The following is a 12,363-nucleotide window of genomic DNA, read 5'->3' on the forward strand; positions in this document are numbered from 1 at the left end:
TCAGATAGTGAGCTTCGTGGTGCAGTGGTTAAACCACAGCCCTGCAGCCAAAACTCTGCTCATGACCCGAGTTCATTTCCATGAGTCAAAGTTGACTCATAGCCGCCTAGAGTAGTTTTAATTGATTAGATAGGCGGGATATAAATAAAATAAATAAAATAAATAAAATAAAATAAATAAATAGACTCAACCTTCCATCTTTCTGGGGTTGGGAAATTGAGTTTCTCAGCTCCAGGGGTGGTGTGGGCCTGGGGATATGTAATCTGCAGGTTGTTATCAGCTCAGAGAGTGCTTTGAATGCTCTGGGGCACAATATAAGCATAACAGAGAGTGGTCAATGACAAAAGAAGCAGCTGGATGAGATCATCCCATGGAAAGCAATGGTATTGCTTAACTAAGACTAGGCTCGGGGACAGGATTGTACTCCTAGAAGGATTCTCCTCTGTTGTCCCAGGTGGCCCATGAAGAGAAAGTCTTGGCGCATACCTGGAAGGCCAGGAACTCTTCTTGAGGGTGAGCAGCAGCAGCTGGAGACCCTGGAGGACCCAGAAGATGATGACGGAGAAGAAGCTCCTGCTCTCCCCTCAGGCATATCAGAGGCATCTCAATCTCTACCGGGTATAGAATCTTTTCTACAAAGGAATCGGGGAGCCTTTCATCCTTGGAGTCGGGACAAAGGTATTCTGTTTCCCTCTGCATGTTAATCATTGTATACGTTTGTCTTGATTACCCCTCATCACTTCTCTGTTTTATAATAACTTCATGTGTAACTTCCGATTCGTTCTAATTGGGTGACTGCACCAGCAATGTATCTTAGACACTTAATGCCTCGGTTAAGCTGATTTTTCATCTTTTTAATGTGCTGTATAGTCTATTCTGACTCAAAACACCCCTTTCCCAGCTGGAGGGTACGAAGAGATGGTTGACCTGTCCCCTTTTCAGGTTGGACATGTACATCAACTACCTTTTCTGTATGGATTGGGAAACAAAACAGAACAGGGGATTGCTAAAAAAATTGTTTTACTTTAGTGGTCTTGCTAGTACAGTTGCTGATTCATTGTTTTTGGAACACTTATAGTAAAAAATATCTTCATGCTGTATGTTTAATAGAACTTGAAGTCTAGGGCAATTTGGGGGTGATTTCTATTCCCCCTATAATTGTTTTAAGCCTCTTGAACAAAAAAGGTAGCAAATTCTGAGAAAAGGTTACAGAGTCCCAAGAGGTATCATGGGGGATCCAACCCTTGAACTATAGAACCACACTGCATTCACTGATCTCTTCATCCCGCTAGGTTTAGAAAAACACTTTTCTTCATGATAGGAGCTTTTGCATTTGCATTCTCTTTTACATTCACTTCCCAAGCAAAAATAAATGTTCTTGGACTTTAGTGCTCAGCCAATAAACACTCGTTGTTTGTTCAGGTCCACCTAAAACTTTTAGTACTAACACTGGAAAACTGATTCCTTTAATTCCTTTGACTTCTGTTGGTTAAGAAGGTGGAAACCCAGGTCACGAATGATTGTGATCTACTGTTTTCTCAGCACAGAAAGGGAGGCAGCAGGAAACTGGCTTATCGATAGATATTTTCCCTGTTAAATGGCAAAATCTTCTAATTACAATGAATTCTCTCCTTCTTCCAGCAGATGATGTACAGGAGGAGGAAGGAAGACTCCACAGGACATGTCCAGAAAGAGTGGAGGATGAAAACGAGAACTGTGGGAAGAGAGAGGAATCAAGAAGGCAGAAGGAAAATGAGGCAAACGGGAGGAAAAACAAGCCTTGCCCTTATCTGAGAGGAGTTTTCTGTCAAGAAGAAGAGGAAAAGACAATAAAAAGACACATCAGTGTCCTTCAGAGCTCAGAGTTTGGGCGAAGGAGCCCTCTGAGGAAAAGCCCAGTGAAATGTCCAACATGCCACTCAGGGGAAAGTCTGTGTCACTGTTTGGAGGATGGAGAGAGTTCCAGAAGGAGCCCGGAAGATCAAGGATTTCCCACAGGAGAGAAACTTTATGAAGACTCAGGGTCTGAAAAATGCTTCAGTGTTAGCTCAGCTCTTCAAGACACTCAGCCAGTGAACTCAGAAGGAAAATTGTATAAAGGTGAAGAATGTGGCAAGAGCTTCAAGGGAAGTTCTGGACTTAAGCAACATCAGGGAATGCACACTGAGGAGAGACCCTACAAATGTCATGAATGTGGAAAGGGCTTCATGTGGCATTCCAGTCTCAGAGAACATCAACGAATTCATACAGGGGAGAAACCCTTTCCCTGTGAAGAATGCGGGAAGAGGTTCACCAGACTCTCAAACCTTGTAGTACATCAACGAATTCATTCAGGGGAAAAACCCTTTCCCTGTGAAGAATGTGGGAAGAGGTTCACTAAACACTCAAACCTTGTAGTACATCAACGAATTCACTCAGGGGAAAAACCTTATACATGCAAAGAATGTGGGAAAAGCTTCAAGCAGAAGAGTGATCTTACAGTACATCAGAGAATTCATACAGGAGAGAAACCCTTTCTCTGTGAAGAATGTGGGAAAAGGTTTTCCCAGAACTCCACCCTTGTAGTACACCAACGAATTCACTCAGGAGAAAGACCGTATGCATGCGATGAATGTGGTAAATGTTTCACACGTCTCTGCAATTTAACCATACATCAGCGCTCACATTCACGGAAAAATGCCTAATATGGTGAAGAATATGGGATAAGCTTCACAATTAAATCACCCTTCACAGCACATCAACAACTTCATACTGGGGAGAAACCACATAAATGTGAGGAATGTGGGGAAAGATTTCTCTGGTTGTTTAAACTGAGAGAACACAAGAAAATTCACTCCAGTCAGAACCTCTAAAATGGAGAGAATGTGGGGAAAAACTTGCTCGCAGAGCCCAGAGCATCCCACATAAGCTTATGCACAGAGAGTAGGAAGTCAGAAAATTCTCCAAAATGACCTTGAACTTCTAGAACTCCATCTGAATATCTCTCCTGGAAAGAAAAATTCAGAGATCCATAGGATAGCAAGAGCTCTTCTGCTCTACTGTTGACTTAAGCCTTTGTGGACCTACGAAAGCACTTTGGAAATAAACGTCATGGTGGCTTTGAATGTGGAAATCCTTTGGAGGAAATGTTCTCTTCCTTCCAAGGTTGACAAACCCCACATTCCTGAGCACATTCTACAGCAATAAGTAGACGGTCAACTGGGGTAATGCTCTGGTTGAACGTCTGCATGTCTGAAGACAGTGACAAAGACGGGATGTGATGTGTGGATCTCCCTGCCTCGTATTTTGTGATTCTTAAGCTGCACTGATTGTGTATTTTACTTCAATGGTTTTATCCTGATTTTAACTTTATCATTTTATGAAAATTGCCTTGAAACCAATAAATGCTCCATTTGCAATGAAGTCTTTTTCGACAGCCTGAAATACAGAGATAGGAATCCTGACTGTGCGAATGTGTAAATGTTGAGCTTCTTTACAGGAGAGCTCCTGACACAGTGTTTATGTTATGTGCGTCAAGTGGCATCCAAGTTACAGCAACCCTAACAGTGTTTTTAACTATGTGTTAAAGGAATGGTTTTACTAGTGCCTAGCGTCTTCATTGAGTCTCCTTCGGCACCTCTGGCCTGAGGTTGGAGTCCAAAGAATACGACAGTTCCTGGCCAAAACAGCACATAGTTGTGTGAAGATGGAGGAAGGTGGTGGGAAGGGCTTAGCCTTGTGGGAGGTGAAGCCACTAGAGATCTCGCAGCTTGTTATGCTTTGTTCAGGACTCGTAGTTGGAAACTGCACAACCACTAAAGTCTTTCGTCTCCCTCTGAGGGGGTTTAATTTTCCCTAACTCCCCCCACCCAACAGCCTTGGAAAGGATGGAGGGAGTCTAGTTGATGCTCAAATAATTCAACCTTTATTAATCAGTTTATTGAGGGAGGCTGAGAGGGGCAAAATGTCCTTGTTGGTCCTCCTCGATATCTCAGCCACCTTCGATACCGTCGACCTTGGGAGCCTCTCCGAGTTGGGAATCGGTGGCCTGGCGCTTGCCTGGCTCCGATCCTATTTGGAGGACTGTCCTCAGAGAGTTCAGCTTGGGGAGAGTGTCTCGGCCCCATGGAGTCTCAATTGTGGGGTTCCACAGGGCTCGATCATCTGCCCAATGCTGTTTAACATCTATATGAGGCCGCTGGGTGGGGTCATCAGGGGGTGTGGAGCATCGTGCCATCAGTATGTTGATGACACACAGCTCTACAGCTCCTTTTCACCTGCTTCAGTGGATGCCATTCTATCCCTTCAGCATTGCCTGAAGGCTGTACTGCAATGGATGCAGGAGAATGGGTTGAGGCTGAACCCAGACAAAACAGAGGTCCTGAGGGTAGGTGGCCCCTCCATTGGCAGCTTGGGAAACCCCCTCTCTAACTCTAACTCTAACTCAATAAGGCCGTGAAGGGTGAGGTTCGCAGCTGGGAGTACATCTGGATCCGGCGCTCACCATGGAAACCCAGTTGGCGTCAGTGGTCCGCTGTGCCAACTACCATCTGTGATGGATTGCCTAGCTGCATCCCTATCTTGATAGTGAGGCCCTCACTACTCTGGTCCATGCGCTTGTAATCTCGAGATTAGACCACTGTAATGCGCTCTACGTCGGGCTACCTTTGAGGTTGATGCGGAAGCTCCAGATGGTGCAGAATGCGGCAGCCAGACTCCTTAGCGGGGTGAGAAAGTAACAGCATATCTCTCCCACTCTGGCTGCCTTGCATTGGCTGCCCATTCACTTCCGCATTGACTTCAAAGTGTTAATGATGACATATAAAGCCCTAAACAGTTTAGGACCTCGATACCTTGCAGAACGCCTTCTCCCACCTAGATCTACTTGAGTCACTCATCGTAGTCAGGAAAGACGGATGAGGGGCCTGACGCCGAGAGAGGCCTGGAAAGAAAAAAACAAGAAACTGGGCCTTCTCGGCTGTGGCCCCTCGGCTTTGGAATAGCTTGCTATCAGAGATCTGCCTGACACGCTCGTCGGACGTTTTTAACAGCCAGTTAAAGACTTGGCTCTTTAGACAGGCCTTCCCTCCTGCCATTACTTGATTTTTTTTTTGTTTCTGCCGTTCACTATCCCGTCTTGATTACATTATTATTGTAGATTTTAATAGTTGTTTTTAAATCTGTTTTGTGTTTAATATATTGTGAGCCCCCCTCCCCCGAGTAGACTTTTGTCTAGAAGGGTGGGATAAAAATCCAATAATAAATACATAAATAAATTCTCTGCTACTAATTAAAACGGTTCTCACTTGGAGTCAAAGGGCAATGACATAAAAAGTCGTACCATCCTGGGATAAATAACTATGAGTCTTTTCAGTGGATGCTTTGGTCCACATTGCCTGTGGGGAAGTTTGAGGTGGAGATTGGCATCGGCCTGAGAACCCCAAAGTCCCACCTTTGTTTTCAAACATCTTTTCTCCAAATAATTCAAAGGAATGTTTACCATCTCACACCCCTCAGGAACCCACTGCCGCTTCCACTGGGTTTCTTTAAAATGGCTTGGTGATGGTCAGAACCTAACCTCCACTTTCCTCTCACTTTTAACCATACAAGGAATGGTCCAGATTTTATGATGCTTCTCAGCTTGCCTGCAAGCGACCTAATCAGAGGCCAGGATCCATCCCAGAAACATGGATAGGAATGCAAACAAGGCAGGATTAGGGCTGAAAGAAAAGGGGAGAGAAGGGAGGTTTTTAACTTGAAATCCTGTGTTGGGTGTGGAAGGATTTTAGGAATCCTTTTCACCAAAGCTCAGGGTGTAAAGCTCTGGTGGTGGAACTCATTGCCACCATGGTAGAAGCAACAGGAATGAGAATTGGTTCTTTGCTGTTCTTCCACATGGAACAAATGGAGTGGATTTAAAATGTTCAACCCAGAAGCCGGGTTAGTTTTTCCTGCCCCTGTGCAATGACAATGAAAGAAATGCTTTCAACACAGAAAAAGCTCTCCATGAACATGAGGAAATTATGCCTCTCATAAGGCTGGTCCAGCCTCCATTCCCAGGGTCTTTTCCAGCCACCCCTCTGTTCTGGGGAGAGGGATATATTTAAATAGGCTTCACACCAAGAAACAGACTCAGCCAATATAAGTGGCAGATTTAAAATATATTTTTTTGAAGGAATAGAGATGAACAGGTTTATTGAGCAGGAATAGAGATGAGCAGGTTTCATGAATACATGACATTTAATAGAAAATACCCCCACATTATTGTTTTTCTTTCTTTCTTTTTTGTTTGTTTGTTTTTAGACCAGTGGGTCACCCAGGTGTTCTTGGACTACAACTCCCAGAAACCCCAGCCGTCACAGCTGGTGCTGAAGACTTGTGGGAATTGAAGTCCAAAAACACCTGAGTTACCCAAGATTGGGAACCACTGTGTTTTTTTTTTAGAACAACATAAGCCATAAATTACTCCATGTGAACATAGCACACAACCAAGAGCCAATGAATATTAAGAATGTTCTGCTTATAGGACAGATATTTCATTCAGCATTCACTTTGTCTGACGAAGTGAATGAGTCCACAAAAGCTCACATTAAAATGTAATAATTGGTCTTTAAAGTGGTCTTTAAAGTGCCACATGTTTATGTCTGTTTTCTTCTCTTTTGTTTCTGTTGCTTTTGCCTGATATGCTTACAGAGCCTATCCCGGCTGCCTCTCCCAGGATTTCCCCTGGACCACTGTGCCCAAGTCTCCATTTTCTTCTGAACTACGCTTCCCAGATGACCTTGCAAAGTCAAGGGGAAGTCCTCGGTAGCTGAAGATAGGGAAGATGAGAGAGAGAGAGAGAGATATTTTAGGGGTATCGGAGGGACTCTTGGAATCTTCTGGGAGTTGGAGTCCAAAAAATTCTATTCCCACATCTGGACTGTCTTGTATCAGTGGGTATAGAAAGGTCAAAAGACATTATAGTGAATATTTCATCTCTTGCTGGGCTTCGGCCATCTCCATTCCTCACTCTTTATTCAGCAACCAAGGCTTTTGTGAATTTCTTCTCTCATGGAATCAATATGGAATAGAGACAGAAGGGTGTAATTGTACAGAGCATTCTACCATATTTTGTGGTAACAAAATTGTCTAAGCTTCGTAGAACAAGCACTTTTAGACCTAAACCTGAATGGTTTGTAAAGTATGCCCTTACTGCGGTTGTCCTTGAAGCCCAAACTGCTGGATGCCCAACTCATGATTTTATGGCCTGGGTTACCAAGATTCTTCCCCAGTGGTAAACTACGAAGGTTGGGGTAGAGACAGCCTTAAAAGCAAGAGCTCATCACATCAAGAAGTTGAAAGAAAACTAAGCTGCATTGCCTTTAGGAGAACAATCTTCTGGTCTACATTCAAACATCAAATACATTATTCTGTCTTCAAGTGGGATGGAGGGAGGGAGTAGACCAAAAGTTAGTATGAACCAAGGGAAACCTTAGTGAAAGATATAGAAAAAACAATGAACAACTTGTAATTTTGCCTCTTCTTCTGTATAATTTAGAGTGCAGTGAGGTAGGCGTCCTTCAGTCTCGAGAGACTATGGTATCGTGCTCTGTTTGGAGGTCTTGGAACAGTGTCTTGTGTGGCTGAGAAGGCCAGTTCGAGAGTGACAATCCCTTCCACACTGAAGACAAATCCAGTCTGTCCTTTGTCCAGCTCCCTGGTTTTGCTCGTTTCAGGACTGCCTCTTTGCCTCGGCCTGCTGTACGAGTGTCTCTTCAAATTGGGAGAGGCCATGATGCACCGCCTGCCTCCAGGCTGAATGCTCAGATGCCAAAGTTTCCCATCTGTTAAGGTCCATTCGTAAGGCCTTCAGATCCCGCTTGCAGACATCCTTGTATCGCAGCTGTGGTCTCCCTCTGGGGCGATTTCCTTGCACTAATTCTCCATACAGGAGATCCTTTGGAATCCGACCATCAACCATTCTCACGACATGCCCAAGCCAACGTAGACGGTGCTGTTTCAATAATGTACACATGCTGAAAATTCCAGCTAGTTCTAGGACTACTCTATTTGGAACTTTCTCCTGCCAGGTGATGCCAAAAATCCGTCGGAGGCAACGCATATGGAAGGTGTTCAGCTTCCTCTCCTGCCGTGCACAAAGGGTCCAGGACTCGCTGCAGTACAGGAGTGTGCTCAGGACACAGGCTCTATAGACCTGGATTTTGGTGTATGCCGTCAACTTCTTATTAAGCCATACTCTCTTTGTGAGTCTAGAGAACATGGTAGCTGCTTTGCCAATGCGTTTATCCAGCTCGATATCTAGGGAGAGAGTGTCAGAGATTGTTGAGCCAAGGTACACAAATTCATGAAAAGCCTCCAGTTCTTGCATGGAGATAGTAATAGAGGGAGGTGAGTCCACGCCCTGGCATATGACTTGTGTTTTCTTCAGGCTGATAGTTAGTCCAAAGTCTTGGCAGGCCTTGCTAAAATGACTTATGAGTTGTTGGAGGTCTTCAGCAGGGTGCAGTATGTTAGGTGTAACTTAAAATTGGAATTCCTGATAACTAATTTTACTGAAAAGTATTTGATCCCAGTATGGATTTTGTCAGTGTAAAGAATTTGGTTAAATCGATGCAGAACATGGTTGGGGATTACAACACAACACTGTCAGTACTGGGTCTATATAGTGGCTGAAACCCTTTTCCATAGCTATATTTATGTAACTTGAAGCGGTGGAAGCAGTAACTAAATTTGTGCCAGGGCACAAGTAATATCTAACTGCAGTCTGTTGCACTGTGAAATGCATGATCAGGCACACAATGCAGGTTGCTTGGGTGTAATAGAATAGAATACCAAGCGCAATAGTACTTCAGCCATTATTTAGCCAGCACAAAGCGGGTGCCATTATTTTCTTAACTAAAAACCTATTATCACTTAATTTTGCATTGTAAGACATTACAAAGCTTTATTATTGTATATTTTAGTCATAAGATATTGTCAGAGTATAGAAATTTTATAAGCCTGAACCTGTATATGTGTTTCATTAACGAGCTGCCATTGTGCACAGATGTGAGAATGCTGAATCACTCTGGACATGATGTAATGACTTGAAACCAGGAGAAGACCAGGTGCAAAGCATGAAGTCATCTGTTTTCTGATTGGACAAAATATGCCATGTAAATGTATATAAGTGGACTGTGTGTTTGCTTCTTTTTCTTCCTCCACTATCACTTGCTGCCACGCATGCTGTCCATTTGTATAAAGAGTTCCTGTTGTGCTGTTAAGATACCTGCCTGTATATAACTGTAAATATGTGTAAATACAACTGTCTTGCAACAAGAAGAACTGGTAACTCTGCGTCAATAACTCTGCGTATTTTACTGTTGCCAAAACCCTAACAGATATTTATCAGCATAAGTCTCTATCATGTTTGACACTCAATCATCTGGCGCTCATGTGAATGAATGTCTACATGAGGGGACCATTTGGTGGTTTACGGTGACAAGAGGAAGACAGTGATCAGAATCCACTGATGTCAAAGGAAGGTGAATGCGGAGAGGTTTCTTTCTAGTCAATCATCCTAGACTGTGAATAATGTGCCATTAACTATAGAATAAAATAGTATACACACACACACACACACACACATATACACATATATACATATACATGTGTGTGTGTATGTATATGTATATGTATAACCTTTTATTTCAATAGCTTATTTCCCCCCCTTGATGAACACAGCTGTTCCTTGTTTTTATATCCACCAGGAGTGACCCAGAGAGTTGTTTGTTGAGTTGCCAAAACATCTGATTCAATAGTTGGAAACAAAACAAAACAAAATAAAAGGCAACCTCAGTGGGCTTTGGGTGTGCTTGTGCCTGCTACTGGACAAGGCCATAAAGAGCCATCAAAAATAAAAACAGAAATCGGTTTTGGAACACTGTGTTTCTGCGCACACGTAATTTCTATTTCCTGCAACTTGGCCCCCTCTGTATGTGTTGGATCACAACTCCCATTCTCCTCACCCACTGAAATTACCATCTCACATGGCTGGTCACGAGGCAACAGATCAAAGAGGTGCTGAGAGGCAAGTTTTATATAAACCTAATTTCTACTGCATGTTGAAGGTCTGCTTCTGAAAGCTCAGAATATGGTGTGGTCTCACCATAACAGAAAAAGCCCCCTGGAGTCTGCGCGGTAATTAGGAACATCTTCCGGGATGCTCAAAACCGTCAGAGCCTCAGATTTTCAAAAGCTGAATAACCCACATAGGTTAACCCCAATTGATGCAGGAAATCAACGGCTGAAATATTTCTAGGGTTAAAAATTCTGGTGGTATTGAAATTCTCTAAAATGAAGATGAAAGAGATTCCTGCACAGTTCGTGTGTCTTCACACAAAATAGGCAACTGTTATTTAAAACAAAGGGTGTAGGGGAAGGGAGAGTGGGGTATTGAAAAGATGGGGCTTCGTTGTGTAGCCTTTGATGAAAAGATCTGGAGATCTTGAAAGCTTGGGTGCCTTTTGATGCCCTCTCGTTCCGCTGAATAAAGGTGTGACTGCCCTGGTTTGCATTGTGGAATCACACAGTGCTTGTGTCTTCCTCTCGATCTCCCAGGGCTCCAGGTCTGGCAATGGATGCAAAGCTGTGAACTCGGCAAGGATGGACCCAAAAGGGGGCACGCCCCAGTTCGGCTCTGACGGGAAGGATTTCCTCAGCCTGGAGACAAGGAGACTCTCACTTGGATGGTCACTGATTCCAAAGCCCAGGTGACCAAGAGATGGTGGGAGGCCGACCGACTCTGAACCAAGGGCCGGAAGAACTTCCTGGAGGGAGACCAGATCAAGTGGCTGTGGAAGTACCTGGACTACAGGAAGGAGACTCTCCTGAAGACAGGCAAGGTTGAGAAGGAGCTAAGATGTGACACGCGGCTCTTCAATAATGAAGAGGGCAGAGTAGGGGGAGGGAAATGGAGGCAGTAGGGTCTGGTTGTTTCACAATATCTTCAGGCAACACAGGCTGCAGTGAAAACTGTGGAACATTTATTTGTGCTTCAAAGTAAAAAACAAGTGTCCTGAACGGGTGAGCGTGCTTTCTCTCCTTCTCCCAACGGGTCCAGAAGGGGTTTCCAACCATCAAATGAAAAAGAGTTGCTATAACTGTTATTCCAATATCCCAGTAACTCAGGGGGTGTCCATCCCTTCAGGATAATCCCCGACGGAACATCGGGCAGGAGCACGGTCTTGTCCAAATCGAAATAATCCTACTGGGAACCTCTCTCCTGCTCCAGTCGTTTTCCCATTCATTCTCTCTCGGCTACTCTCATCTCCCTGGCTCTCCATTCGATCCTCTCTTTCCTTTCTCTCTCTACCCGCTCTTTCTCCTCTCTTAACTTCCTTCTCCACTCTCTTGCTTCAGCTTTTCCCCAAAAAGAGGGTTGTGCTGGAATCACCCTCCTCCGCCTATAAATAATCAGCTTCCCCTTTAGGTTTTCTAAGCCTCTCCCATTTTTGGGTCCAAGGGTCACTCCCAACTGAGACACACCTCTCCCTTCTCTCTTCTCCCTTCTCCTCTCCCTGCTTCAATCTCCCCTCCTTTTTCTCACTCCCTTCCTGCCTTTTCTGACCTATCCTCCTTTATTTTCATTCCCCTCAACTCCTCTGCCATCTCCTCTACGTAGTTCCGACTCCTGTGATGCTTCATCTGAGGTTGGCGAGGGTTCTCCTCTCCCTTTATCCTCTGTCTCACTCACGAGGAGGGACGGTGCTCCAGCAAGCAGGAATCCTGACTCGCCTCCCGTCTCACATTCATTATGCATGTTTGTCAAAAGGTTCATAATTTATTTTTGGCGGTTCACCGAGATGTGCACGAAAGCCAGGAGTCTGATCTCGTGGAACAGAACTTTATTAACTCTTAACAACGGTGTATCTATAACAACTTCTATGGGCTCCAAACTGTCCCACTCATTCAACTTTCTGCTCATATTGATTTACAACATATTCATTTCTTAAAACCGGGAAGCCAGATCAAATCACTCCTTGTCGGTAGGCTTCCTGAGGGGGGCACTTCTCACCGCAGAGAGAGTTCCACAACAAGGGTGTCGTGCCCAATCTCCCTCCAGCGGTCGTTTGTCGAAAGTCGCGTCCGGCCGAACTACTGTCCTCCAAGGACCCTGACCTCTCGGGTAGACCACCACCGTCCATTCTGTCGTTTCTTGTACCACCACGCCTCCTCTCTTAGGCTCTGGATCTGGTAACAGCCCACTGACCCTCAGATTTGGAAAGTCCTCCAAAAGATCTCTTACTTCGCGCGCTTTTCTTTCCTCTTTCTCCTCTTTCTTTCTGTCCCTTGTCAGTTGCAATTCTCCTGCCTTTTCCTCCCCTTTTACACCTTCCTCCC

At 44.4% G+C, this 12,363-nt stretch overlaps 2 protein-coding genes across 3 annotated transcripts in view; one reads left to right on the top strand and one right to left on the bottom strand.

Moving 5' to 3' along the window:
• Positions 1-12,363, bottom strand: part of LOC144587382 (uncharacterized) — a 58,183-nt gene that overhangs the window by 18,744 nt on the left and 27,076 nt on the right. The gene's annotated exons all lie outside the window — the stretch shown is intronic.
• Positions 140-5,934, top strand: LOC140703932 (uncharacterized). 2 transcript variants are annotated; one of them, XM_078387889.1, is made up of 2 exons: positions 140-678; positions 1,642-5,934. In XM_078387889.1, exons 1-2 carry the CDS (start codon positions 462-464, stop codon positions 2,682-2,684), a joined length of 1,260 nt encoding a protein of 419 aa, XP_078244015.1. In that variant the 5' UTR covers positions 140-461; the 3' UTR covers positions 2,685-5,934. The 2 variants fall into 2 exon arrangements, with proteins under 2 accessions (XP_078244015.1, XP_072844142.2); XM_072988041.2 differs by having other exon boundaries at positions 1,645-5,934.

Source organism: Pogona vitticeps, chromosome 2 (assembly GCF_051106095.1).
Source record: "Pogona vitticeps strain Pit_001003342236 chromosome 2, PviZW2.1, whole genome shotgun sequence".
NCBI classification, from domain to species: domain Eukaryota; kingdom Metazoa; phylum Chordata; class Lepidosauria; order Squamata; family Agamidae; genus Pogona; species Pogona vitticeps.

Coding starts and splice junctions, on each gene's coding strand:
- LOC140703932 (XM_078387889.1), top strand. CDS start 462: ATGAAGAGAAAGTCTTGGCGCATACCTGGAAGGCCAGGAACTCTTCTT. Junction 679..1,641: donor TCCTTGGAGTCGGGACAAAG/GTATTCTGTTTC, acceptor TCCTTCTTCCAG/CAGATGATGTACAGGAGGAG.